The sequence below is a fragment of the Seriola dumerili genome, unplaced genomic scaffold (assembly GCF_002260705.1).
Source record: "Seriola dumerili isolate Sdu_G_001 unplaced genomic scaffold, Sdu_1.0 BDQW01000147.1, whole genome shotgun sequence".
In the NCBI taxonomy this organism is placed as follows: Eukaryota; Metazoa; Chordata; class Actinopteri; order Carangiformes; family Carangidae; genus Seriola; species Seriola dumerili.
Window position 1 is genome coordinate 425,775 of NW_019174402.1, and position 25,952 is coordinate 451,726.

The following is a 25,952-nucleotide window of genomic DNA, read 5'->3' on the forward strand; positions in this document are numbered from 1 at the left end:
CTTTTACTGTCAGTGTAGATACTGAGAAGGGGAAGGTGCGTTGGTGCGCGTCACACTTTCTTTGGACTCACAATCAAATCTTCAGTAAGAGTAAAGCTCGCTGCACTGACCTGAGTTTATGAGGGGTTTTTATACAGATCGTAAAAAAGTTTACAAATTATGCCAAGCTTCAGAGATCAGTATTGAAGATGCGACATGTAATTTTTGCTCGGGGCAATAAGAAGAAAGATGGAAAAGCAGGCAGTTCTGAGACCGTTAAAGTCACAGAGAGATCACAGGTTTGATCCCCGACTGACACGTATCCTGTTTAAGTGTCAATTACCCGGCAAAGCTGCTGCCTGCTCCGCTACGCTCGAGCTACAAGTCGTAGCAATACACTGTAAGATCGTCTCTGTGCGTAAGTGCGCACTGCACCGGTCCGTACGCACTGCTCGCAGGATGTCTTCATCCCGCGCACCCTCACACCCCCAACCTGTCAGGCTGACCACTGTCAAGCGGCTCTCCATACTCACATCCAAAATAACGGAGATGCCTCTCCGCGGTTCCGGGGCGAAGAACTGCTCCTGTGCCACGGCCACCTCCTCCTTGCTGGAGGCGTACTCCCGGCTGGAGATGTTCTTGTTGTCGCTCATTTTGGTGACGATCCAGCGGACGAGCCCGTCGATTCCACCGGGCTGGGCGCCGCTGTTTCCGGACTGTGCTGCCGTCGCGGACTCGCTGTCCTGACCGGCTACGGGTTTCGGCTGCTCGCGGTTTTCTTGGGCTCGAAGTTTGGCTTGTTCTTTGTTAAGCAGTTTGTGGACTCCGTCCCTACAGTAGCGCGCTGCCTGCTCACACATCCTTTTGCTGCGGAGCGCTCATGCTGCGCTCTATGGGGGAGAGAGAGAAGCCCCCACCCCTCACCTCCCCTCTTACATCACAGCACCCACCCCAAAACATACCCACCCATCCTACATATCCTACATACCCACAATATTATCTATCTAATGGAAAATTGTTACTATGGGATTATAGGGACTATAGTTTATAGTGACTTTGTTGCTCTTCACTGTCTCATATAGTACTATTACACTACATTTTCTTTTTATTTTGGTGCAGTTATATTTCAAGTGAACACACTCTATATACTGAAATGTAAAAATATAGTTTGTTGTGTGTGTTTTTTGCCTTATCTTGGGTCTGGGTCTCCTGGTCAGTCAGTTGATGTCTATTAATGTTGCTGTGAAGCAAAACCACTTCGGACTGTTTGGAATAGAGCAACCACCACTCCTCTAGGCTCATTGTCCAAAAGCAAGCTGAGGGATCTAAGGAATGGGATTGCATCCACTCTGTTCACTCTCTTGTTTAATATCTAATCTGATTCTATATTTCCCTTCCTTCTTTTAAAAAGAAGTAGTAGGTGTGGGTCAACAGCCTTTATGTGGTTTGCTGTGTCCCAATGAGGAGATCAGAGGATGTCACTCCAGCTCCTCATTAGAGGTTTCTCTCTCTCTCTCTCTCTGTGTGTGTGTGTGTGTGTGTGTGTGTGTGTGTGTGTGTGTGTGTGTGTGTGTTTGTGTGTGTGTGTGTGATGACAGATCTAACCTTTGGTAAGTCTCCCCCAGCTCTGCCCTTTCAGTTGAGTAGCTACTCAAGCTACAATGTGCCAGGTGTCTAACAGCACACAGGGTGGTTTGGACAAATTAACTCCTGGTGGAAAGTTGACACTTGAACACTCGGGGGTTATCAGGATGGCCAAAAGCCAAAATCCCCCCCCCAAAAAAAAGAAAAGAAAAAAAGGTAAAATTAGGTATCTTCCCTTATCACTGGAGCAGCAGAGTTGGTGAAAACACTTGACATGATTGCCCCCATGTGGATATGAAAGTGCAATGACAGGCGTGGAAAGGTTTTCTCTGCAGGTTTATTCAGTAAACTATTAAAATATTTATGAACACATTTTTGACAACTAATTGTTAAAACCACATTAATACACACAGGACAATTACCGCTTGTATTTTTGGCATTAATGTTGTAGCTCAGGCATGGACTAAATAATTTATCAACACATGAAACTGAAGCATCATAAAAATAAAATAACACATTTGAGTCCATATGATTGCCTTTGTGCATTTACACTGGCATTTTGTGTGTTTTTGTCTTTTTGTGTGTGTGTTCATATCTGTCTCTAAGATGACTCAGGGCGGAAGCCCCTCAGGTAATAGACCCATGAGCAGGGCTTTCTGTGGCCCTCAGAGCGCTGGCTGGAGATGGTCATCTTGCCAAACCAGGGTCCCACAGAGTCTCCTGCAGTGGCCTCAAATGACACCAGGATGTTTTGTGTCTTTTTGGAGAGGATGCTGTCCACCCCTTTAACAGTGAAGCAGGGATTGTCCACCTAGGATGAGGGTCAATAAAGCTTGGGTTAGATCATTACAGATAAAATAATAAGTGAAGAACATCAAAGAAATGTAAGCATTTTTTTAAGGTGGAGATATGAAAGGGACTGTGGCTGTATCCAGGATAAACAGGAGTACCAGTCTTTTGAAAGTAGAAAGGCTGGACTGCACCACTCTCTGTAACGGTTCCAGGTTAAATTTAAATCAGCTTGTTCATACTGGCTGGCAGTGGACCAAGTGGTAATGTCTCAAAGAAAATGAGCCTAAGTAATTCTTTCCTTGGAGTTAAGAAATGTCTGGGCTTTCAGCACAGTGATTGTATTGGAATGTTATTAATCACTTTGATTCTCAGTTTCACTAATGCTCCTTCAGAAACAACACACTTTTAATCCACTCTTCAATCTGGTTATTTCTCTGGGCCGCTTTAAAAAAAAAAAAAAAACCTTTAAGAAACAAGTTCCGCTGGTTCTTTACCTGAAAAGAGAACGCGGTGGTCTGCTGGAACACGTTCTTGAATGGGATCGTGACGTTGCGTCCAGCCCTGATGCTGAACGGGCCCTGGGCTTTGGGAGGGAGACAGATCCCATGTAAGGGGAAGATGTATTCACCACCGATTCCTGAGGACAGGCTGAGCTGGCCTCTCACCTCCCCCAGTTGATGAGGCTCGAAACAGATCTCCACGCTGGCCTCTGATCCTGCCTGGAAGCCTGGCGAAGCACCAACACTTTTGTCCACAGTGAAGTCTGGGCAATCAGTCTGGAGGGGAGAGATTTGTGTTGTTTTATAAATTTAAAGGATGAGTATAGTATACAGTATAGTATCTACAGTAGGTATATGAACTCCAGACAATGTCAGGAATCAGTCCAGGTATTGTCAGGAGTTGCCCCTTCACACATGGAGCACACAACCAGAGATCGTCTGTGTGAGACAAGTTCTCACCCAATGTAAATGCTTCAGTTTAGGCGAGGGGTGGCGCCTGGGTAGAGCAGCCAGGAGAAATGACAGAAATGTCATTAACACTTACTTGCTGTGAATTCCCCCGGACAATGACCGGCTATAATAACACATGAGCTCAATCTGACATTATATGGACTTTGTACTGAAGAGCTGGCAGAGTCAGTCTGTTTAATGTTGAGTCCACCTGATTCAGACATTTGCATTTTTCACATACAGTTCCTCCAGGTCACGTCTAGATAAGTTCAGGGTTTCAGTGGATGTTTCAAGCACATGGTATTTGCAGTAATGTAATGTTTCTACAGTAAATAAAATAACATTTTCAAATGTTCAATTATTTGTTTACACTATTTTTTCAGTTTTTCAATGAATCCAACAAACATAGTCTTCATGATAAATATGTTCCTACACTCTCTTACTATATACAGTGACACTGTACAGTGTCAGTATCTATTAGTAAAAGCTAAAGAATGAGAAAATGAAGATCAGGTAAACATACATACAGTATCACAGAACATGATGTGCACCTTAAATTCCTCAGTCATTATAGGCATTGGACATTTTGTTACCTTGCATGAGTACTCGGTTTTGAAGCGGGAGTAGTTGATGAACTTAACAAGAACTGAGTGGCTGCTGCCCAGTGAAGTGTTGAAGAAGACGGTTTTCTCTGGTGGTGGAGGCAAAGCTCTGAGAAGCAGATTGTAGTGAAAGTAGCCCAGAACATTACTACACAGAGTCAGCCGGGCTGTAGACTCGCCTGCACGCAGAGGCTGGTACTCGAAGCTCAGAGAACCCTAAAGAGAGGACACACACATACACACAGTGTGTCAATTAAAGTTTGCTGGGCACGCTGCAGTTTTTTTTACAGTATAGGAAAAGATGTACTCTGTTATCACCTTGGACTGTCCTGGCACAGTGTGCTGAGATGGGATACTGATGTCAGTACATTTACACTCAGTGGTGAGGCAGGTAGCTGTGGTCAAGGGGTTCTCCACCTGCACGGTGGCCGAGGCCGTCCGACGGACAGTGGTCACCAACTCAATGGTGGACAGGACTCCTGGAGATGTGGCTTTGAAGGTAACGAGGTAGAACACGTACTCATCTGTCACCTCATTATGAAATGTCACCTGAGGAAAAGAGATAAAGGCTGATGTGAGGACAAGACTCAGATCTGATCTCAAATGTGTGTGTGTGTGTGTGTGTGTGTGTGTGTCATTAGACCTTAGTGTTGTACTGCCCCTCTCTGTATGTAAAGAAAGACATCTTGTACTCTCTCTTGGCCAGAGCAGGGACATCAATGTACTCTAGACCCTTGAGAGACACTGTAGCATCTGTTTTGTCGGGCTTCAGTATCTCTATCAGAACGCGGAACCTGAGAAAACACAAACACTCATGACTCTACTGTACAGCTGTGTGTTCCTCCTCACGTCATTCACAGCCTGCATTGAGGTGATCTTTTTGTTATGCAGATTTTTTGCTAAATTAAAAGGGGCAAGACGTTTCCCTCACTTACTTTTCATATGGGTTACGGAAAATTTTGTGTCAGTCACACACTGTACTCTTACCGTAATACAAAAAAACCTAATGGACTTGCTGCTATGATCCATATTTTCATAATAACAAATACACAGGTAAATGTTTTTTGCAATTTTGCCATATCACCTTAAAAGGTAATCAAATCAAGTCAGATTTAACTTTATTATCCAAAACAAGTAATTAATTTGGTAAGAGATGTCACTCGTGTGTTTACAACTTGTTTCCTCTGGCCTCAGGTGGCGAGAAAATACATATAATATATTGAATAATAAATATTATATTATTGCAGGTTTAGAAAACATATTATTATTGTTATCATTTAGAGTTGCATATGGTTTAGGATAGTGGTGGTGTGGGTTTTACCGCTGTTGCTTAGAGAGCCAGTTGTGCACAGGGAGCAACTGTGTGTGTTGAGTCTTGGCAGGTAGCTCATGTACAATGGTGTCCTCTGCCTTGGGAGGATCAGCAGTTCCCTGCAGGGAGTACAGCATGCCTGTCCCATCAGGGAAGGAGAAAAAGACAGATCCCTGAGAACATAAAAAAGGGAGATATGACAAGTTAATGTCTGGGATTAAGTCAATGTCACACTTCATTACTTATACCGTTTCATTTTGTTATCTGAAATATTTTTTCATATAGACTGCATTGCATTGAGTATGCACAAAAGAAACTACAAATAAATAACTGGTTGGTTGTGTTTATATGTTAGTGCTCCTCTACCAGGTGTTTCTTTCCATCAGCAGTCATGGTCAGCGGTTGGTAGGTGATTTCATACGTCTTGTTTTGCAGGGGGTCAAGAGTCACACAAGGCGCAGCGTTCCACTGCTCGCCCTCAATGACAGGCCTGATGCTGCAACGCTGGTTTGTGGGGTTGGACACGGGTAGGGTCTGGGTGTGAGAGCCACGTACTGGGCATACAAAATTTATCACCTGGAGACAAGAATAGGACAGCAGAAGGGAACAGTTACAACGGGTAGAATAGATAAAATAGATGGCATGCAGAGAGTTAGATTATAAGTAATAATTCTCACTGAAACCATTATCAAAAAGAACTACAGTATTAATCGCCTTCAACTTATTCTAAAGCAGGAGAATATCACTCATTCTCTAAGGTTTTTTTTGAAGAACAAGCTGTGTAATTCCTCTGTCACCCTGAAATAACTTCCATCTTTTCTTTTGTACAAATAGTCAAAGGAAAGAATATATTGTTAATGCTGTGGTACATATCATACATATCACAATGTATATTACCATTGCTTAATTTTTATAATTGTGACGGTAATAAGAATCTAACCATGAGGATATAACTCAAATTATGTCTGCTCTCATTAGGGAAATATGTAGGTCACCTTGTTTTGCCCTGTAGCTGCCATGTTACACTGTAGATCAATGTCATTTTTGAAAATCCAGAGCACATACAGTAAATGTGATGCATTATTTCCCCTACTGTTCATCACATACAAACCCCCAAATGAGTCATTTTCAAATGATCAAATAAATATTGTAGATTTTTTTCCAGTTCAGTACTCAACACTGTGTATCTGAACAAAAAGAAAAGTGCATCAGTCAAACCTCTTTGCTGGTGGAAGCTACAATGCAGGAACCTGTCACAGTGAGGGTGACGGGTGAGGAGGAGCTCTCGACAAAGCAAGACAGGTTCTCATATCTCTTGTCATTACTCAGTTCCTCGGGGGCAAAGGTCACATCAAAAGGAACCTCCATACCCGGGCAGATGTAGCCTTTAGCCGGCGAGATGGACAACTCTGGAGGAAAATTCTCTGTTTTCCAGTGGAACCTAGTGACAAAGTAGACAGGGTCACAATAAAACAATATTGTGTATCTGTCTGAAGATGGATGTGTATGTCTGTATTACAGTAATATTTGTGTGTTTCCACAAAAGTTTTCAGATGGATAAACAGAAAAGTATCACACTGGATAATATGCCGTATAGTCTCTAACCTTACCTGGCACCAATGTCTCCAGTGTTCATCATGACAATCCTCTTCCTGGCCTGGCAGCGCTGACCTACAGCTCCAAAAGCAAGGTGGTCCTGGTCCAGCTGGACCTCCACACCCTGACAGTTTAAATTGGAACTACTTAGGAATTCATTCAACATGTAGATTTAAGAACAAACCTTAACATTTATTGTTATCAGACCATATGAAGAGTTGCAATACAGATAAATTTACTTAAGAATAGAATTTAGTGCTTAAGGCAAACACATGCATCATCTTATAAAAAGTTCACAGGCTACCTGACAACAGCCTTCGATGGTCAGCAGGGGGTGTAACAGGCCTGCAAACTCTGCCTGCAGCTCAGCCTTGAAGGGACGTACATGCTGACGAGGTGAAAATTGGATTGAAACATTACAAGAACCACTGGCTTTCAATTTCTGCTCCCCTGCTGGACAGAAGGACAGGTCCTGAAGGAGTAGAGTAAAATAGAGAGGAGGAGAGGAGAGCAGAGGAAAGGGAAGGAAAAGCAAGGATGTAAGTGTTGCCTGTATGTGAAGCGCTGATCATCATTGTGTGTGTGTGTGTGTGTGTGTGTGTGTGTGTGTGTGTGTGTGTGTGTGTGTGTGTGTGTTCTCTTACCTTTGGGTCCAGTGGTGTGTATGTGTTGAGAAGCAGGGTAAAGGTAAGATCCAAAGGGCTGCGGTTGACCAGGACCACCTGTTTTTTCACCGTCTGACCCAACATCAGAGATCCAAGTTTCACCTTCCTCTGCCTTGGATCCTCCACTTCCAGCTGGGACAAAATAAAACAGGTGAAGGAAAATTAAATTACAGCATATACATCATATTTTAATAGATTATATAGTCAAATGGCCTATCCATTTCACCATACAATCATTTAACCTAATTAAAGCATGGGGAAACCTGTATGGGACACAAAACCATAAATGAGAGGGCAGCCTTTCTCCTGCAGGACAGAGGCTTTTGAAAAACTTAAGTAGTGATAGATTGATAGATCTTTCTCACCTTCATCTCGATGCCTTGCCCAAGTATGTCCACCTCTTTCGTGATGCAGCTGTTTAAGATGAAGGTGAGCTTTTCATGGTATCGACATGCCTCACGGGGATAGAAGGTGACTGGTACCTCCACCGCAGCACCAGAGGACAAAATATCTGCTTGGAAGTCTATCTCGAGGTAAGAGGTGTTCTTGAACTGGCACTGGACACTGAGGAAGGAAAAGTGGAGCACAGGATGTTTTCAAATTGGAGCAGGTTTCTAACTCTCACATTCTGAGTAGAATAAAACAAATCTTTATGCAGTAAACACTGTGACCTTAAACACATGGAGAAAAAAAACAGACAGACACACACATATAACTACCTGATGTCATGTTCGCCTTTGTTGCTGATTACGAGAGTCTGGGAGGGCGGCACCATGCCAGGACAGTACAGGAAGCACCTGCCAAAGTTGAATTTGGTGAAGGAGAATTCTAGGCTTGGTGCTACAGCTCTGCCTTTAATGGCAAAGGTAAATGTTGGCCCGTGCTTTACCTATTGACATGAGACAAGAGAGAACATACAGGAGAGAATGAGGACTGAAGAATATCAGCTTCAGGACTGAAGCTGTCCCTTTTTAATATCTTATATTTATATTTTTTTAAAGATGTAGTTGTTGACTGGATTTTAAGCTTTTAAGACAAAGTCAGGGTCTTACAATGTCAAAATTTTGGACTTGGTATTTGTTTCTAGAACCACTGATATTTGTGTAAAAACCATCATAACATTTTATCCAGGTGTTCAGCATCTCACCTTGATACTCAGTCTGACATCGTGGAGGTTACAATTGCTCCGGGCACAAAAGAAGAGTGATGATTGCAGCTGCTTCCCAACCTCAATAGTAGCATTTTGTGGTTTTGCCTCCAAGTGTTTCAGCAGGTCACTGGGACCTGTTAGGTCAAAATCCACTTCCAGGCTGAATCTTGCCAGATTGGACACCAGAAGATTAAAGGTGGACTGCTCTGAAATCCCCACCTACAAACAGAGTACACACGAGAACAAAGGTGATTGTCGTGTTTAAACTTAACACGTAAATGCCTGCAATCACGCATGAGAGTACTAATGTCTGTGATGTGAAAGTGTGCTGACCTTTCCAAAGTCCACAGTGTCTTCGTGGTTGGAGTTGATCTCTCTGAGGCCTCCGTCTGGATTCGCAACTTGAACTGAAGTGCTCATGGCGAAACAGTCGGCCTTAACGGTGAGTGTGAGTGGCTCTGACCTCCTCTTCACCCTCAGAACCAACTTGAAGCTCACATAGCCCTCCCGGCAAGGTGTGAAGGATACTGACAATGGCAACCTGCACCAAAGAGGTCACGACAATTTTCTACAATATGCTTATTAGAGGGAGCATAGTGCCGCTGTGCAAAAAAGAACATTTTTAAATTGTTTTACAGCATTTTGGAATGAAAGGCTTCATATTTGTGTCATTAACCTGTCTTTAGGTGACACTGTGCCACTCATGGGCTGCAAAATGAGGCTGGACTGTTGGTCTTCACAGAGAAGAGACGACTGCAGCACCGAGAAGTGAAAAGGCTCCTCCTCTCCGTTCACCAGATCGACTGTCTGCTGCACTTTACGACCTGAACGTGCAGATACACACACACACACACACACACACACACACACACACACACACACACACACACACACATAAACATTTGTACTACATTTAGAACATTCCCTATGCTATTTATTTTAATTTATTAATGATTAACATTGATGCATAAAAGGTGCTTTAAGATTTTGTTTTCTCATTATTAAGTGAGGGCTAACATAGTTACAACAGTTTACAGCATGTTCATAATAATTGATTCATATACGTGAATGTATGTACTGCACTAAAAATAGGTATCCATTATACCATTATTATGGTCACACAGACTTACTTCATGGAATTGGAAATTTGAAAACTGTGTTTGAATTCTCATGCTACTTGTTTAACTCTAATGAAGTGGATTATATTATTTATCTGTGTTATTCATGTAGTAAATTTATTAGACTTCTTTCCAGCTCCCTGCACTGTTCAAAGAGCCTGGTGCAGAATGAGCCTGGCACAGCAGCTGCAGTCTGCATGCCGCTCAGTATTAGATGTTTACAACGTTTCTTTTAATGGGATTTACATGAGCCTTGTATTTACATTGTTATCTACAGTAGGTTTTCTATATGCCTAGCAAAACTTCAGCTTTTGTCAGCAGGGAAAATATTTTTGCTGGAGGGCCAGTTTTACACACATTGTCAGGGGTCATGTTCATATTTTTATTGGCTGGTAATGACCACACCCACACATTTCCTTCACCCTCATAAAGTGCTATGAGTTAAGTAAAGTATACTTTAGTCATGCTTAAGCCTGTGCAGATATTGTTGAAATAAACAAATAAAAAACCCTGAACACTGAAACACAAAAGTCACCTAACCTCAGTAAGAAAACAAAAAAATACTGTGGTGCAACTTTATAAAGGATTGTGGATGAATGTAACATACCAACAAGGAGTTCTCCCAAGTCAAGGTGAGGTTTGTTGAGATAGACAAGTGGTTCTCTGGTGTTTCCCACACACAGGAAGGGAACAGACAGTGACAGAGTCTCAATCACAAAGCTCCAGAATGACTCCACCACATCCAGCTGCTCAGCTATGTACTCAAAATGCATCTGCACACACACACACACACACACACACACACACACACACACACACACACACACACACACACACACACACATACACACACACACACGCACACACACATACACACATACACACACACAGACCAGAAGATTACAAATTTAAGCAACAATTTAAGAAAAAGAAAGAACATGCAATATACATGAATATACAAGGATGATGATGAAGAAATCGCTGGAAGAGATTAGCTCATCTGAGATCAGATAAAAATAGATAAAACGAGATGAAATTAAAATGGGATTGGATGAAATGGAAGCAACAATGCAGATTAAATTAGTTGTGAAGTGGGACAGGGGAAGATGGGAAAAAGTGAAACAGTAATAAGATGAAGACCAAAAATTTTAAATAAGGAGAGAGACTGAGATTGACTGATGTGCTATGGAAAAAAAGAAGGATGAGACGAGGTGAATAAGGTGACATTGAAATACTGTAAGAAAATGGAAGAGAAATGTTATTAGATACCTCCACTCTTACAGGGATTAAGACTGTTGTGTGTCTCCATCCTTACCTCCACTTTCTTTCCAGGCTGGATAGTGCCACATGGGGTGAGACAGTGAAATGGGCTGCCACCTGCATCTTCACACTTCCACTTGAATGAATAGGGTTTACTGGTTGGGTTCACCACAATAAAACGTCTGTGGAGCAAACACACACATGCACTGAAAGTGTTAGTCCTTACTCTGATGGAGATGAAAAGCTTCCATCTTCCTCTCTCTGTCTGTTACCTTGCTGACGGCACAGAGAAACCAACAGCGTTGAACTCTATGACACTGGTGTTAGGGTCAAGAGGGTTCCTGAATTCAGGGTTGCGGTGGTTCCCCCTGATGTAGTCTGAGTCCTCAAGGTCAAAGTGGCAGTGGGGCTGCAGGCTGCGGCCATACACTGAGATACAGGGAGCCTGATCCCCTTCCTGCAAGTTGGGGATACTGAAAGAAATGTACACATAAAAAAAAAAAAACACAACTAAGTGTTCATGTCTTTCTTGTGAAGACATCCACTCACTTCCTTACAGTCATCCTGTCTTTGTAAATTGTTTCAGATTAACAACAAAGTTTAAGATGCCTTGTTAGTAGTTACTGTATCATCTTGACATTGTATTTACCTGCAGACGAGCCTGGCCTGAAACTGGGCCAGTTCCAGAGGTGAAAAGCGAACGCTAAAGTTCTGCATGGAACCAGGCTCTATGGCCCCTATGCTGGGCTCAACACTGAAGGGTGGCACCTCAGGATTTCGCATCAAAAGAGACATCACGCTGGCCAGAGCGCTGGCAGGACGAGCTCCAACCAACACTCCTGCTGACCTGCTGCCAGGTCGAGAAATGGAGTTCTCATCTGGTAAAGACACATGCCCACATTTACACATTTCAACATTTACACAGTCTCATCCTCCATTTTTAAAATCATACAAATATGAATGAATGAATGGATGAGTGAATATGAATAGGTATGATCATGCTTGTTAAATGTTGACAGGTAAACTTTGTGATATACAATATTACTGTGATACCTCCATGGTCATTGTTGACAGTGTTGCTGCTTGGATCCATGAGGACCTGCCAGGAGAATTCCAGTTTGACACCACCCTGATTCACTATCTGCAGTCTGCATGGACGCACACACACGCACGCGCGCACACACACACACACACACACACACACACACATCATCATTTTGATGTTCAGTATCTGATATCTTTATTATCAATATTTCAGTCAATTTTAATATCTATCTTTAATATCTCAGGACTTGTACGTTTAATTTAAGGATCTTTTTGCGTGATCACTGTCTAGGTCAGTATTGTTATATTTAAAACAGCATATAATGCCTGACTTACTGGTGGAGTCTGGTTTGATAAAGCATGGTGTCTTTGAAGTGGACAGTGTTGGAGTTGCAGCTGAACTTCACATAGTCACAAACTGCGCTGATACGCAATTCCAACATCCACTGTGAGCCCTCAACCACAGAGCAGCAGGGCTCTGGATCCGTCTTTATCACCTGCATGCATATATATGATTGCTCAACTATAATGGTTATACTGGTAACTCTCTTCAACATCTCTTTAACATCAGCGTCAACATGCATACCTTATTCTTCACAGGTTGCTGTGGTTGTGTTCCTGAAGCCTGCTTCGTGGGACTTAGCCACTGGACTGTCCTCTGTCGATCGTCCCAGTCGACCACCTGCTCTAGTGGCTGCTGGAACTCCACCTGACAAACCTTACATCTCATTGGCTGGCTGTTCAGAGTCACTGGCTGATTGGAGCTAAAGGTGACGGTCACTTCCTTTGAACAACCAGCATGAAGGTGTCCCACCTGTAACAAAAAACAGATTCTCTTTAATCAGCATGTAAAAAAAAGAGGGTATAGTTTCAGAATGATACTATAATAGATATTAAGTTGTTTGAGTTCTACAGCAGGTTCATGGCCATGGGGATGGCACATTGTCCCATCATCTGACTGTGGCTGTAAACTGTATACAGTTACAAATAGCAACTTTTTTTTACTATACTTTATTATTTCATATTAGATTATTTAAATATGTTTATTTGGTATTTATTTATTGTATTGAATGAATAGTGTAACTATTGATAATAGACAGTATATTATTGCCAAAAACCAGGGCTTTAAATTTGATCCTTTTTACTCATTTTACAAATGCACCTCCCTTCTTTGAATCTGTGCCCCAGTCTGCCCCTATTTAACCATTTCTAAACCTGCCCCTGTTCCACGACCACATATCCATCCCTTCCTTCAGTATGTACCTGTGGTGAAAAGAAGATATGGGATCCCGCAGGAGGCCACTCAAACTTTACCACCTGGCTGCTGCTGTGGTTTGTCATGGTGAAACTCTCCTGGTAGGGACAATCTACATGGCAGTCACCAAAATTCAGCACCTCATAATTACCTGTGAGAGAGAAATAGGTCTTGTCAATTAATCCAGGATAAGAAACACTACATCACTACGTATACAACATTTTTATTTGCACAATCAGGGACTGGCCTCTCCTCATGATTAATATACCTACTTTACCCCTCCTCCTCTCTATTCCAACCACATGATTTGTCTCTCTGTCTCTACTCTACTGCCATCCTTTCTTCTCTTACCACTCTCATCATTTTCCTCGTCCATCTCCTCAGATGACCTGCTGATGTTGTCAAGAGAGATGATTTCCCGGTAAGTCTCTCCACTCAGTTGAATAATGGTATTGCTGTACTGGTTGTACTCCACCTGCAGGGTCATCTTGGCCTTTACAGTCATGGGCTTGTATGAGCAAAAACTGACCTCAAGCTTCACCTGTTCATTTACATCCAGCCTCAGAATGGCTCTGTGCACCAAGTGATGCTCTGTGGAAAAAGGAAAACGAGAAGAGCATAGCATAGGAGAGCATATCAAATGCCTGACTTTTAGACCAACACAACAGTGTCAGTGGCAAATTTCTAAAGATGTTTTTCAGTAAAAACAGAAATATATTTCTCATTTCTCATCATTAAGACAAAACCTCAGGGCTTAAGAGCAGCTGGTAAGAGAAGGTTAGAGAAGCTCTATGGCAAAGTTGACATGAGTCTGTGAAGGTCCAGTGTTTAGGACTTGGTGTCTACAAGTGGATGCTGGGGTATAGATGAGACTGATGAAATACTGAGCCTCAGCTTTAATAGTAGCAACAGTAACATTACTGCATGGGAATCAAACTATGCAAAAGTGAAAACATTTACTTTTATTACAAAAGCTTAACTATGCATTTTACTATAGACAGAGCTTTATGGGTTCGGGTTGTACCTGAGTCAGTGCTGCCCTCCAGCTGTGTAGAGTGGATGGAGGTGCAAGCATTGCCAGGAGCAGCTTTCAGGGTGAACACATCATGTTTATCCAGCATGTCAATCTGGACCTACACAACAAATTCACAAAAACCTTAATCCCCAAGGTTACCTCCAGTACTTTATCTACTGTATAACAGTCATGAGGGTGTTGCAAATAGAGGGGATTCTGGTTTTATTGTAAAAAATAACAAAAAAAAAAAAATGAAATAGTTTTGCTGATGGCCCAGATCAATATAAAAATAAAATGACAGAGCAATGTGTCTCACCTGAGCTGGGACATTTCCGTCATTCAGCAACACCAAGGGCAGGGTATGTCTCCGCCCCACCAACACCCGTCTGAACTGCAACATTGGGCTTCCTCTGCTGTTCCTCAGAGCTGGACGCACCACACAGACACTGGGCAGATTGCCCTCTCCCATTAGGTCAAACTCCAGGACCTTGGTCTTAAATGTGGGGGTCATTCTAGATCCACCAGAGGAAAGAGAAGGTGGGCAGTGGTCAGCAAGACAAACAAGAGGTGGTGGCATTCTCATAGTAGTAGTAGAAATAAAAGGACAAACAAACAGCAAAGAGAACACCAAAGTAGCTTAATACAGTCATGCAGTTATATACCTGCTGGTTCCCTCCAATGTGGCCTCAAACACAGCAGTGTATTGCTGCATTGTCTGTGGTGTGAAGATGACCACAGCAAATGAGTGTGACTGGCTGGGAATACTTAGAGTTGTAGCAGGCAAATCAAAAACCTCCATGTTACGGGACGACTGCAAGGAAATGCAGGATATATTTTTACCTACTGTAACACAATCAGCGATACTTGCAGTATGTACAAATTTATCCATGTATCTACCCCAAAAAGCTTTACATGCCTTACCTTAGTGCCACCATATTTGATGGCCAAGCTGAGCACACAGGGCACCTTGCTGTTGTTGGTGAGTTTGAAGCGAGCCTGAGCTGTTTGCCTCACCAGGACTTTGTTAAAGATAAACTTGTTCTCATCCAGGACATAAATGCCTTCAGCATTGCAAAACTGCTCAGAAGAGAGCTGTCTGCTGTTGTGGCACAGATGATGCTCTTCAAAAATGGAGGCCATGTCTAACACTATACCTGGGAAACAAAAAAAGTCAAAATGGCAGCCAGAAGTGTTGAAAGACATCATCCAGTTTTATCCTTCACTTTATTTCCTTGATGTAGACCCTGTAAATGTTTACACAGCCAGTGCTGTCAGTGATTGTAGAAGAATCCGTTCATATAACATGTATGGAATTGAGTCATTTGGAAACAAGCCACAACCTTGGTCTAATTAATCAATCAAATACACCAGAATAAGATCAAACAGCACCCACCTGGCTTGCAGACCTCAGACAGCAGTCTGTATGGTATGCCATCGGGCTGGTCTGAGGGGTCACGGTCACTGATGTCAATGAGCAAACCCTGGTTCCAGTTGCCCAGCTGTTCAGCTACACAGTCAACTGTCACCACCTGCTGAGACCCCGGCTGCAGGCTCCCAGTGCAGGGAGACACTGAGAAGACCCCTATAGTGAGGCGATTCTAAGGAAGGTAGGAGAGGCACAGAGGAAAATAGGAGTCAGAAATGGGAAGAGGTTGAGGGAGTGTGTTTATCATAGTTTCACTATGGCTTCAGCTTTTTATTAGTCAGTAGAAATAAAGTGAGATACAATACAGACAAACATACACGGACTTAACTGTCAACCATTTTCACAGAGACTATTTCTTCAGTAAAAAAACGGTTCCAAATAAAACTGCTGACAGACAGTTGTTTGGGGAAATTAGTAACCAAGCAAATCAAGTTTAACTTTATTCAAATAATGTTCCTTTTGACGCATAAAAAATACAAGTTAAACTTTACACAAACTCCCATAAATGTTCTCAAACACTCAAAAGACACAAACCTCACCTGCTATACTGATTGGTCTCTCACCTGTGTAATATTAATGTCTTTCTGGAAGGACTCTCGGCTCACTTTGCTACAAGCACCAGTGGGCCTCCCTGAATGGCTCTCTTGAGGGATCTTCTTACCTGGACCCCTGAGATCAGGACACAGCGACACAATCCTTTGAAAACTAACTTGTCAATGTTCTTAGGCAGCAGTTGGGACCTCTGACAGTTCAGAGGTTTGTGATTGTGCGTGCTGGCATTTAATGTATGCGGACAAAAAAGTGTAACGTTTGGTAGCCATAGCTTATATGATTTAGTAAATCTTGCATCCACAATACATATTTTTACATTTTTTATTTTATATGCATATAATATATTGTATTGTTCTACACTTGTTAAAAAGTATTTAGCCAACAACCACAATTTGAACCATAAATGCTATGAGCAAAACCAATCATATTTTTATGCATAGTTGTAATTTATCCATTTATTTATTTATTCATGTAATAATATGCTTCCTTATTATTAAAATAATACTGAATCTGGCAAGAGCCCACACAAGCCACATTAGTTTTTTATTACCCCTTCAGTAAGGACTACAGGCGGCCAATACTGTTCCTGTTAATGCCTCAACCATCACATTAATGGTTCTAATCTTGTTCACAGACAAATACTAATTACATACACTTAAGTGATATAAATTGGCAAATTTCATCTATATTTTTAGTTTAGCTTTTAATTTGTTCACTTTCACATCACAGAACTTAATCATGAAAGCAGCATGTTCCTCCTAGGTTTGGCAACACAATGATGCTTCACTGAAACATATTACATTTTAAAACAGGATTTATCACATATGGTAGACATGGCTCAGAATACACAAGAATCAGAATCAACAATCTAAGAACACCTGAGCTGAACTGCCACTTTCTTTCGTCAGTTTTAAAGCAAATTTTCCAAGTGCTAGCCATTTTGTGTGTGTGTGTGTGTGTGTGTGTGTGTGTGTGTGTGTGTGTGTGTGTGTGTGCGTGCGTGCGTGTGTGTTGTGTGTATGTGGGTGTGTGTTTGTTCTCCTACCCCAGCCTCCCCTGTAGAACAGGGTCTATGATCATTCGGCAGATGCTGAAACGGGCCTCAAAGACTCCATTGTTCTCAATAGTGAAGCTCTGGCTTTTCTTGCAGCCATACACCAGTGGACCGAAGTTGATGTCATATGCAGGTGTGATCTTGTACCTAAAGGAGAAATTTATCACAATTTGTGAATTCGCTGAATCTCAGAACTGCATCCAATGAATAAAATAATGAATCTTGCAGATTGGGATGAGATGGTAAATCATATATTTTGAGCAATTCTGAAAATAAAAGCATGTATAACAACAATAGTTCAACAGAATCCAAATGAGAGGGGTGCAACACAATCTAAATCAGAATTGATGTAATATTGTTTCTTAATTACTAATACATATCACATGAAAGATGATAATAAGAATCAAGCTTTAACCTGGAGAAGACAGACTGGACTGAAACTTTGATGGCTAAGATGGCTATGGTTTCACCTCTATTCCCAATGTTTGGTTCAATCACCTGCACAAGAGAAGTTCAGTTAGTCAGTTAGTCTCATATCTTGATCACTTCAATCAGTTCCATGAAAGTTTTACCCACTTGAGCTAATCCAAAACTTGAAATCTTGAAAAATTCAAGATTGAATTCAAGAATGTGTCTGCGTTGTAAATGTAAAGTGTCTGTCTGTCTAACCCTAACCCCCAGTCAAGTGGCTCATGAAGCATGCTGTACTGTTGTGACTCAGTTTCTTTCAACAAATAGTAGGGAATCTCTACAGTCTCAATGAAACACAATTTTTGGGAGCAATTTACTTCTATATTTGTACATAAAATCTTGTTTTAATTATGTTTTTATAAACTAAAACGACTTTCTTTTAACCAGCAAATGGCAGTGTGGAAGGCTAACCCCTTTTATCATAGAGCAAAAGTAAAATTGAATCAAAAAGTTCTGGTATCAAAAATTCGCTAATAAGGTTATAAAATCCTTTTCCACTCCGCTATGACTTTAGTATCTAGTTAAACCTCCAGCTCTGTGATCATTAAGATCGGTGTGTGGTTCAGACCTGGCAAGACAGAAAAGACTGCTCTCTAATTAAGACTTCAGCATTGGGTCTGCAGACGATCTGCACCGTTGTGGGCTTCTCATGGGGCATTAGAGTGCCACGCTGGGGGGACACAGTGAAAATGGACTCTAGGTTTGGCTGGGTTGGGTCTGTCCGCTCAAACGTGAACCTTGGGAAAAGAAAGGAATAAAAGTGAAAAAAATTCCCACCATGAAATAAAGTTCACTTCATTCCAACTCAAAACTCAAAACTGAAATACAAGCCCTTTATTCACACTTGAATACTGTGGTACACTCACTTGTAGGCTATTTCATATTTTCCTTGATTTTTCACCCTGAGAGCCAGTTTGGCCTCTTCAAAGACTCTGATGGTTCCAAAGTCCAGAAAACCATCTGCCACAGAAACAACAGTACACAGTAGATTGTTTTTCATTATTATGACATCAGGGCAGCAGCTTAGTGAACACTGTCAACTTACAGAAGATGGTGGGTGAAATCTCAGTCAGAAACAGGTGCTCTAATAGAATGTTAGCTTTTACTGTTTCTACCTGGTGAGAGGTCCAGAGCTATATCATAGGCTTCAGCTGTGACCTGTATGTTTTCAGTGTGTACAATGCCAAGAATCTTCTCCACATCAGACACCTGAAACAAAACACACAATCTATACTGTGCATACATAAAAACAGATTGTGAAATACATAGTCGCTGCCTATTTCTTTCTGACCTAGTTTTCCACATTGTGTACTTATACACATATCTCACCTCCAGACGCAAGATTTTCTTAATGTGGAGTGGCCTCTTGGCCCTAAAGTTTAAGCTCAGGGGGAAAGAAGAGTTAGGTGAGATGATGCCCTGATCCTGCGGCACACTGAACTCATCACCCAACTCCTCCACACCTTGCAGTCTCCAGGATACAGGCAGAGCTGTCTTATTATGTAGCATCACACTACGGCTGTCCCGTCTAGAGAGAGGGATGGAAGAGGGGAGATTAACTGAAGAAATGCAAGAGGAATAGACAGTTCAATTTATACAAGAATTTTAAAATTATCACTGTTATTGCTTTATCAAGCTGCTCCTTTCTTTCTTCTTTCTTTCTGTTGCTTCATGAAAATCACTTGTCAAACTATTTTTGAAAAATTTGTCTTTCCTTAATTATTATTCCAAATTTTGGTACCTGTGCAGTAAAATCCTGTCAAAATGCAAATGCTTGCTTTCTAGCTCCAGCTCTGGCCGAACGCCGCAGCAGGAGAGGTTGATGAGGACAAGCTCTGGATTGTTCTTGATACAGCACACTACACTGTCCTTCATTTGCCCCACTTTTGTTGGGTAGGCCCACACTCTCAACTCCTAGCAGGACAGAAGAATATTCACATGTACTAATTATCATTATGTTCATTTGTATTCATTCAATGGACAAGGTTAGACAGTGCTATGCTACCTGTTTCTGGTCTGGTTTGAGAGTCATGGCTGGGGGGTCCAGCAGATACGTGGTGGCCTGTGTGTCCTGCTGGAAACGGAACTGGACTTCAGCCTCCAGACCTGAGTTGTTACGAATCACCAATCTCTGTGTGTTCTCTGGGTACCTATTTTCCTTGTATCTACACAAACGCAGACATGTAAAACTGTAAATATAAAGGCAAAGAATGATACAAACACAGTAAGCATTTCACTGCCACCACTCTGTCTCTCACCTGTCTCTGGTCTTGCTACAAAGTAGTGGTCCAAACTCAAAGTAACCAGGTTTGACTATGTAAGTCTTCTGGAGCCCATCTACCATTTGTGGCACCTTTTTACTAAGAGCAAAAAGAGTCCTGGGGAAACGACATATGAAAACTTTAAGTCCATTTGAAATCACATTTTGTCATCCATTTTTCCAGTTCAATGTTGTGTGTTTTAATGTATTGTTAATAGTTGTTTTATGATTTCAAAGTTCAATGATTGTGTTGTTGTCATGTATTTGTATCTGTAATAACCCCCTCCCTCATCTTTACCAGTTATACTACTGCACTACATTATTAAACAATGCTAACTGACTTGTAGTCTTTGCAGATGGAGGGATAGGTGCAAATTCCTCTGCAGAGTAGCTGGTGGTGTCTCTGGGTCCCCAGTAGCTCAAAGTTGAAAGTCTGTTCAAACTTCCCTGGGGAGTCTGAGTAGAACCAGATCTTCAGAACCACCTCGCTGTTGGCTGGTACAACCCAGCGAAATGTTGTCAGGCTGCACGCAAATACATGCACAAACGCACACACACACACGCACGCATGCACACACGCACGCACGCACACACACACACACACACACACACAAATTAGTAACAACAATGAAGCAAAAAACCCACAATGTGTCCTTGTAAAAGGAGTCTGTGTGTTTTCCCTTACCTCTGATTACGTTTCAGCTCTAAGGTTCCTTGGTGTTGGTCTTGTTCCGTGCAGTCTGAGGTGGTGGAGACCTGTACAGGTGATCGAGACGGCTCCGAGCCCTTTGCCTTTGTCTTGGCTGAAGCTCGTGTCCTGCTTCTCTGACTCTCTCTGCCTTTTTTATCCTTGTCCTTTGTTACTGCCGTCTCCTTAGTGCTGCCCCTGCTGCGGGTTTTAGATGCTGTGCCCACTGCCTCTTCCTTTGGTGTGCACAAACACACACACATTCGCAAACACCGTTCTGATTTTAACATTTTTAATGTTGAAATCAATTTGTATTCTTAATTTATTAATTGTTAGAATTTGGAATCATAAAACTGTATGACCATGACAGAGGTGAGTGGAGGCGTGTATTTCATAGCAGCTAAATTCTGAGTGCTAATTATTCTTCAAATAAAGACCATATTTCCTTTAAATCCTGCTGCTTCTGCTGCCACAAAACAATGTTTTCATTCTGTGTGTATGCATATGCATCTATTACCTTTAAAACCGATGCTTGTACATCCTCTTCAGAATCCTTTTTCTCCTCACCCTGTTCATCCTGCCCCGCAGAAACCAGGAAGGTGAAACAGTCACAGGTGAGTTGACTGACGGATTGCTCCCTGTTTTTGGGGAATGGAACTATAGAGAAGGTGACAGGAGGAGGGATGGGTGGGCCGCTGGGTCCCAACCCCAAATTATCCAACACCTAAGGACACCAAAGGAGAGAAGGAAAAAGATTAGGAATTGATGATAAATATATGAAAAAAACTTACATTACATTACCTTACGCCAATACATTTTGGGAGGAAACATACAGCAATTTATTCTGTTTCAGCCATACCTCATCCAGTGGAGGCAGGGTGCTGCCTTTAAGCAGCTCTGTTGGACTGGGATAGTCTTTCTCTGTTACATTCAGCACAATAAGAGGGATGATGTCCTGTGGAGACACCTTGTCTGTGTCAGCTGGTGCTGTCATCTGACTGGGCATTGGAGACTTGCTATTGGCTTTCTTGCTCCTCTTGCTAACAGGGCTCTGTGGACACAGGGTGATGATTGATGGGATCCAGCAGTTGTAATACTGATGTTTTTTGTCTGTTAGTATACAATGTTCCAGTACCACTAAAATGGTTTGGCACTTTAAAGCAAGTTTTGGAATTCAAATGTTACTGAAAATATAAAAGCTTTGGACTGGAGCAATAAGAAGCAACAGTGTAGGATAAAGACAAATAGTCATCATCAATAGTCATAATTTTCCTAATTTTCCTAATGAGTATTGTAGCAGTTATAGAGGAATTGACAACCACCACATGATCACTGACAACCAACATTCGCTGTGCTTTTGGTATGGTATTTGGGTCAGCAAACTGACCTGTTTCTCTGTTGGGGCATCCTCTGACACTGGTGGGGTTTCTCCACTGGGGAGTGAGACCAGTAACAAACCCTGGGCCCGGTCCCAGTGCTGCAGGATGTGCTCCACCTGCACCTGACTCTGCTCATACGCACTGAACTGAGCCTGCAGCTCATCCACAACGAACTGGAAAGGGGAGCAAAAGCAATTCGGAAAAACAGCAAGAAGATTACAGTCTACTTGTAGCTGTGGGGATTATAAAACTGTCTTCATTTAATTATTACAAAAGTATCAACTGCAACACCACATTACCTGCGAGTTTTATGCTGTAAACTACATTTGACTTTATTAAATGTAACTGTGAATTGTTAACTCTTTGTTGTTTAACCTAAAATAGTATTTTATGATGACATTAAAGTTTATGATACATTGTTATGGCTGACAATCCCTCAAATGTTGTCAAAGCACACTGAATGGTTGCAAATAGTATGAACAATAGTTACTAGAGCTGAAAGAGTGGAGATCATTGGCAGATATCACAGCTTTCAAACACAGAGTCTTTCTACTAATGATTTAGGATGTTTTTCCCTCTCTTCCTTCAAATCACTTTAAGTTCTGAGATATTTTAGCCTGTCATGTGTAAGATCCACAGATTTTCAGTGATATTCAAGTCAAAGTACTGTGAGGACGATTCCAACTTGTGTCTCTTGAAGTAGTTCATGGTGGATTTTGAGGTCTGCTTTGGATGCATTTTCCTGTTGTAGGAACCAGACTTCTCTTCAGTTTCAGAGTCTTGACTAAGTGCACGACATTTGCAATCAGAATCAGCTTATAATTAATGGAGTCTAGTCTTCACTCTATCTGTACAAAGTTTCCTGCACCACTGTCTGCCAGACAACCCGCATGCTTGTGTGTCACTGCCTCTGCTCAGCAGTAAACCTACCTTTTCTTTCTCCGGCTTGTCTGTGGGTTGAGGAGACTCTGCATGTGATGTTTTGATTTCCTCTGTCTGCTTTTGTGTATCCTCAGCCTCTTTGCTATGATGCCCTGCAGCAGCATAGAGGGCCATATGTCAGAAACTAACAATGAGATTACAGTCTATACACTGTTATTTACTATATATTATTCAACATTTTTTGGCACCAGGGTGTTATAATTCAGTAATTTAAGGTTTCTACTTTCTGGCATAAAACAAAAGTGTTATTCTTTACAGTTGTTTGCACCTTCATTTAAATTATGTTGCTCTCCTGTGTCCACTAGTGACTCTTTAGAGTTGTCACAGGAAGATATCCTCTGTCCATTCAACGCCTCTGTTGACTGGAGTGGAAAGGAAACAAATCAATTCTGAATGGGAGACTAAGCATGTGTGTATTTGTGTGTGCTTGTGTGAGTTTGCATGTATTTGAGTTTGCATGGAATGGATGCACATATACAGACCTGCTTTCCGTCCAGCACACCCTTCTTCTTAGACACTTCTTTAGTATCCTTCTTTCCAGCCTTTTTGTTCTTCTTCTTCAACTCTTCCTCTCTCAACCTTTTCATCTCCTCCTGTTGCCTCTTCTCCTCCTGCTCCTTCACTGTTTGCTCATGCTCCCTTATACATAGAGAGACACAAGTACACACACATACAGTTTTTTTAAATGAATTAAAATATAATACTGTATATAACAAAAGCAGACAAATAATGCAGAATTAATATTCTGTTCACCATAACATCATCATAATCATGGCTTTCCAATTTGAGAGGTTTATATCATTCTTATTAAGATATTTCAGAACTCCTAGAGCTTCCTCAGGGCGTTATTGCAATTGGTCCAGTGTCATCTTCCTCTTGCACCCAACATTGCAATATGATCTACTTTAGACCTAATGTAGAATATCTCTTGACTGTCAAATCCTCTTGACTGTGATTTACGACAAATTTGTGCAGTTAAGAGAGTTTGATGAATCCGCCTTGCAACACACACACAAGCAAACCTCACGGAAAAAAGTAAGAGAATTATAGGATAAGACTAAGAAAGGGTCCTTTCATAAGGTCCAGCGTGCCTGCCCATCTTCCGATCAGTACCTGAGCTTCTGCTGGCGGAGTTTCTCTCTGTGTCGCTGGGTAATATGCTCTTTCTGCTCCTCTGGCAGAGCGTCATACTCCTCCTCATCCAGCTCCTGCAACCACTGCTCCTCTCTGTCCACTTTCTCTTTCTGCAGAGCCTCTGAAGGACACACACAGACAGTTCCACATGATGTCATCAACCTTACTGAATAGAAATAATAATTATATTATTATACATTACTTTGTATACAAATCTGGTGGATTTTTTACCTTCAATTTCTCTCTGTGCTCTCTCCCGTGCCTTCAGGGCAGCGTAGGAGTCAGACAAATTGACTACATAGATGTGTTTGCGGTTATTAAGGGCCTTTAGGACAACTTGGAGCGTGCTTGCTGCTGATTGAGTGTACACAGACTCCAGACCATGAATAACTATGCCACGGTGACAATCGCTTAACTGTTATCAGAGAGACGGCAACACCAACAGTAATGACAAGACAAAAAGAGAAAACATGAAAAGTTAAAAGTGATAGAAGTGAAATTCAGCCTCTTTTAAGGGTTAGACATAATACATATGCGATATCTGCCAGTTCACAAGTACAAATAGCAAGTAAGCCAGTAACCGTCCTGCCTGCTGACTGTGCCTTTTTGATTTATGTATGCTTAATTTTAATTGTATGTAAGGTCCTATGACACTGTGCCCTTGTTAACCCTGTATTTTGAAAGTGTTTGTAATATGTCACACAATATTCTACAATATACTCTTTAGACTGCTGCCATCTTTCTGAGGGAAAACCAGTGTGTCTTACCTGAAATCTCTCTGCCAGGATATCAACCAGTAGTTGATCAGGTAAGAAGCTGCTGAGGTTGGTCACATCCCCTCCCTGAAGTGAAATCACACATTTAATTATTAAACTACATTCGCAACTTATGCAACATGCAACTATATGCAGCTTCTATACCCAGATTTAGCAACATTTTGCTTGCAAAGATAGAGATGCATCTAGTAGCTTCAATTGATGTAAAAAAAAAAAAAACCTGGACAACAGTGATCAAACAGCCACACAACAGATGACCAGAGGACTTGAGAAAATGTACCAGACAAAGGGCAATGTGTGTGCTTTCAGTCTCCTGAGGATGCTTGGAGCCATTTCTACTGCGAGAGGCCTCACTGGGTTTTGGAAGAACTCGCACAGTATCAAGTGAAGCTGGAGCTGGAACTGAAGCTTTGAGATGTACTGCAGGTCCCGGTTCTGTGGCACCTTCAATGGCCTGAGCTGGAAGCAGATAGAGTATTCTTCTGCAGTAGTGTCCTTCCTTACTAGAGAGATTTATCATCCCTAATTACAAGCACAATGCTGCCTGATACAGTCACAGTATTTTACTGTTGACCGCTGAGCCATTCATTAGGTGGTTGAGGATTAAATAGCTTGTTAAATGGCATAGTATGGAAAACCATTACTCATCCGTCCATCACAAGCCACTTCTCCAACTTCTAAGCTACTGCAACTCCCCAAACACAAAAAAGGATCCAAAAGAGTTGCAGTGTATGCACAGTGTATTCTGCTTACCAGCCTCCTCAGCCTCTTTCTTAGCATACTCGGCAGCAGCAGAGCGATAGAGCTCTCTTGCCATCAGGCTCACAGGTGAGGTGCCATTTATCAGCACATCTGTAACCACAGCATCAACATTCAGGCATGCCCCTGCATAGTGATGAGCCAGAGCAGCCGCTGTGCTGCTTTCACCTGGAAAAAAAATGTAGAAAC

At 41.9% G+C, this 25,952-nt stretch overlaps 2 protein-coding genes across 2 annotated transcripts in view; both read right to left on the reverse strand.

Moving 5' to 3' along the window:
* necab2 (N-terminal EF-hand calcium binding protein 2) overlaps positions 1 to 839 on the reverse strand; it is a 119,343-nt gene extending 118,504 nt beyond the window's left edge. Inside the window, exon 1 of the mRNA XM_022750016.1 lies at positions 513 to 839. Coding sequence (XP_022605737.1) covers positions 513 to 839 — 327 coding nt within the window. The remainder of the gene's footprint in view (positions 1 to 512) is intronic.
* A 1,064-nt stretch (positions 840 to 1,903) lies between these two features.
* The window catches only part of hydin (HYDIN, axonemal central pair apparatus protein), a 65,714-nt gene continuing 41,665 nt past the window's right edge, over positions 1,904 to 25,952 (reverse strand). The window contains exons 39-90 of the mRNA XM_022749851.1: positions 25,758 to 25,931; positions 25,359 to 25,507; positions 24,996 to 25,070; positions 24,479 to 24,643; positions 23,577 to 23,723; positions 23,363 to 23,456; positions 23,083 to 23,186; positions 22,161 to 22,325; positions 21,633 to 21,824; positions 21,312 to 21,497; positions 20,771 to 21,009; positions 20,427 to 20,609; positions 20,084 to 20,203; positions 19,828 to 19,990; positions 19,567 to 19,736; positions 19,155 to 19,353; positions 18,941 to 19,034; positions 18,692 to 18,785; positions 18,394 to 18,562; positions 17,770 to 17,852; positions 17,346 to 17,501; positions 16,312 to 16,417; positions 15,707 to 15,920; positions 15,235 to 15,470; positions 14,985 to 15,133; positions 14,639 to 14,834; positions 14,332 to 14,440; positions 13,659 to 13,898; positions 13,316 to 13,458; positions 12,639 to 12,866; positions 12,389 to 12,549; positions 12,062 to 12,156; positions 11,658 to 11,886; positions 11,281 to 11,481; positions 11,064 to 11,190; positions 10,356 to 10,521; positions 9,307 to 9,454; positions 8,964 to 9,171; positions 8,628 to 8,849; positions 8,200 to 8,369; positions 7,846 to 8,044; positions 7,460 to 7,612; positions 7,120 to 7,287; positions 6,830 to 6,939; positions 6,438 to 6,660; positions 5,586 to 5,795; positions 5,229 to 5,392; positions 4,551 to 4,701; positions 4,226 to 4,456; positions 3,899 to 4,123; positions 2,850 to 3,131; positions 1,904 to 2,374 (exon numbers count right to left, since the gene is read on the reverse strand). Coding sequence (XP_022605572.1) covers positions 2,165 to 2,374; positions 2,850 to 3,131; positions 3,899 to 4,123; positions 4,226 to 4,456; positions 4,551 to 4,701; positions 5,229 to 5,392; positions 5,586 to 5,795; positions 6,438 to 6,660; positions 6,830 to 6,939; positions 7,120 to 7,287; positions 7,460 to 7,612; positions 7,846 to 8,044; positions 8,200 to 8,369; positions 8,628 to 8,849; positions 8,964 to 9,171; positions 9,307 to 9,454; positions 10,356 to 10,521; positions 11,064 to 11,190; positions 11,281 to 11,481; positions 11,658 to 11,886; positions 12,062 to 12,156; positions 12,389 to 12,549; positions 12,639 to 12,866; positions 13,316 to 13,458; positions 13,659 to 13,898; positions 14,332 to 14,440; positions 14,639 to 14,834; positions 14,985 to 15,133; positions 15,235 to 15,470; positions 15,707 to 15,920; positions 16,312 to 16,417; positions 17,346 to 17,501; positions 17,770 to 17,852; positions 18,394 to 18,562; positions 18,692 to 18,785; positions 18,941 to 19,034; positions 19,155 to 19,353; positions 19,567 to 19,736; positions 19,828 to 19,990; positions 20,084 to 20,203; positions 20,427 to 20,609; positions 20,771 to 21,009; positions 21,312 to 21,497; positions 21,633 to 21,824; positions 22,161 to 22,325; positions 23,083 to 23,186; positions 23,363 to 23,456; positions 23,577 to 23,723; positions 24,479 to 24,643; positions 24,996 to 25,070; positions 25,359 to 25,507; positions 25,758 to 25,931 — 8,795 coding nt within the window. The 3' untranslated portion in view covers positions 1,904 to 2,164. The remainder of the gene's footprint in view (positions 2,375 to 2,849; positions 3,132 to 3,898; positions 4,124 to 4,225; positions 4,457 to 4,550; positions 4,702 to 5,228; positions 5,393 to 5,585; positions 5,796 to 6,437; positions 6,661 to 6,829; positions 6,940 to 7,119; positions 7,288 to 7,459; positions 7,613 to 7,845; positions 8,045 to 8,199; positions 8,370 to 8,627; positions 8,850 to 8,963; positions 9,172 to 9,306; positions 9,455 to 10,355; positions 10,522 to 11,063; positions 11,191 to 11,280; positions 11,482 to 11,657; positions 11,887 to 12,061; positions 12,157 to 12,388; positions 12,550 to 12,638; positions 12,867 to 13,315; positions 13,459 to 13,658; positions 13,899 to 14,331; positions 14,441 to 14,638; positions 14,835 to 14,984; positions 15,134 to 15,234; positions 15,471 to 15,706; positions 15,921 to 16,311; positions 16,418 to 17,345; positions 17,502 to 17,769; positions 17,853 to 18,393; positions 18,563 to 18,691; positions 18,786 to 18,940; positions 19,035 to 19,154; positions 19,354 to 19,566; positions 19,737 to 19,827; positions 19,991 to 20,083; positions 20,204 to 20,426; positions 20,610 to 20,770; positions 21,010 to 21,311; positions 21,498 to 21,632; positions 21,825 to 22,160; positions 22,326 to 23,082; positions 23,187 to 23,362; positions 23,457 to 23,576; positions 23,724 to 24,478; positions 24,644 to 24,995; positions 25,071 to 25,358; positions 25,508 to 25,757; positions 25,932 to 25,952) is intronic.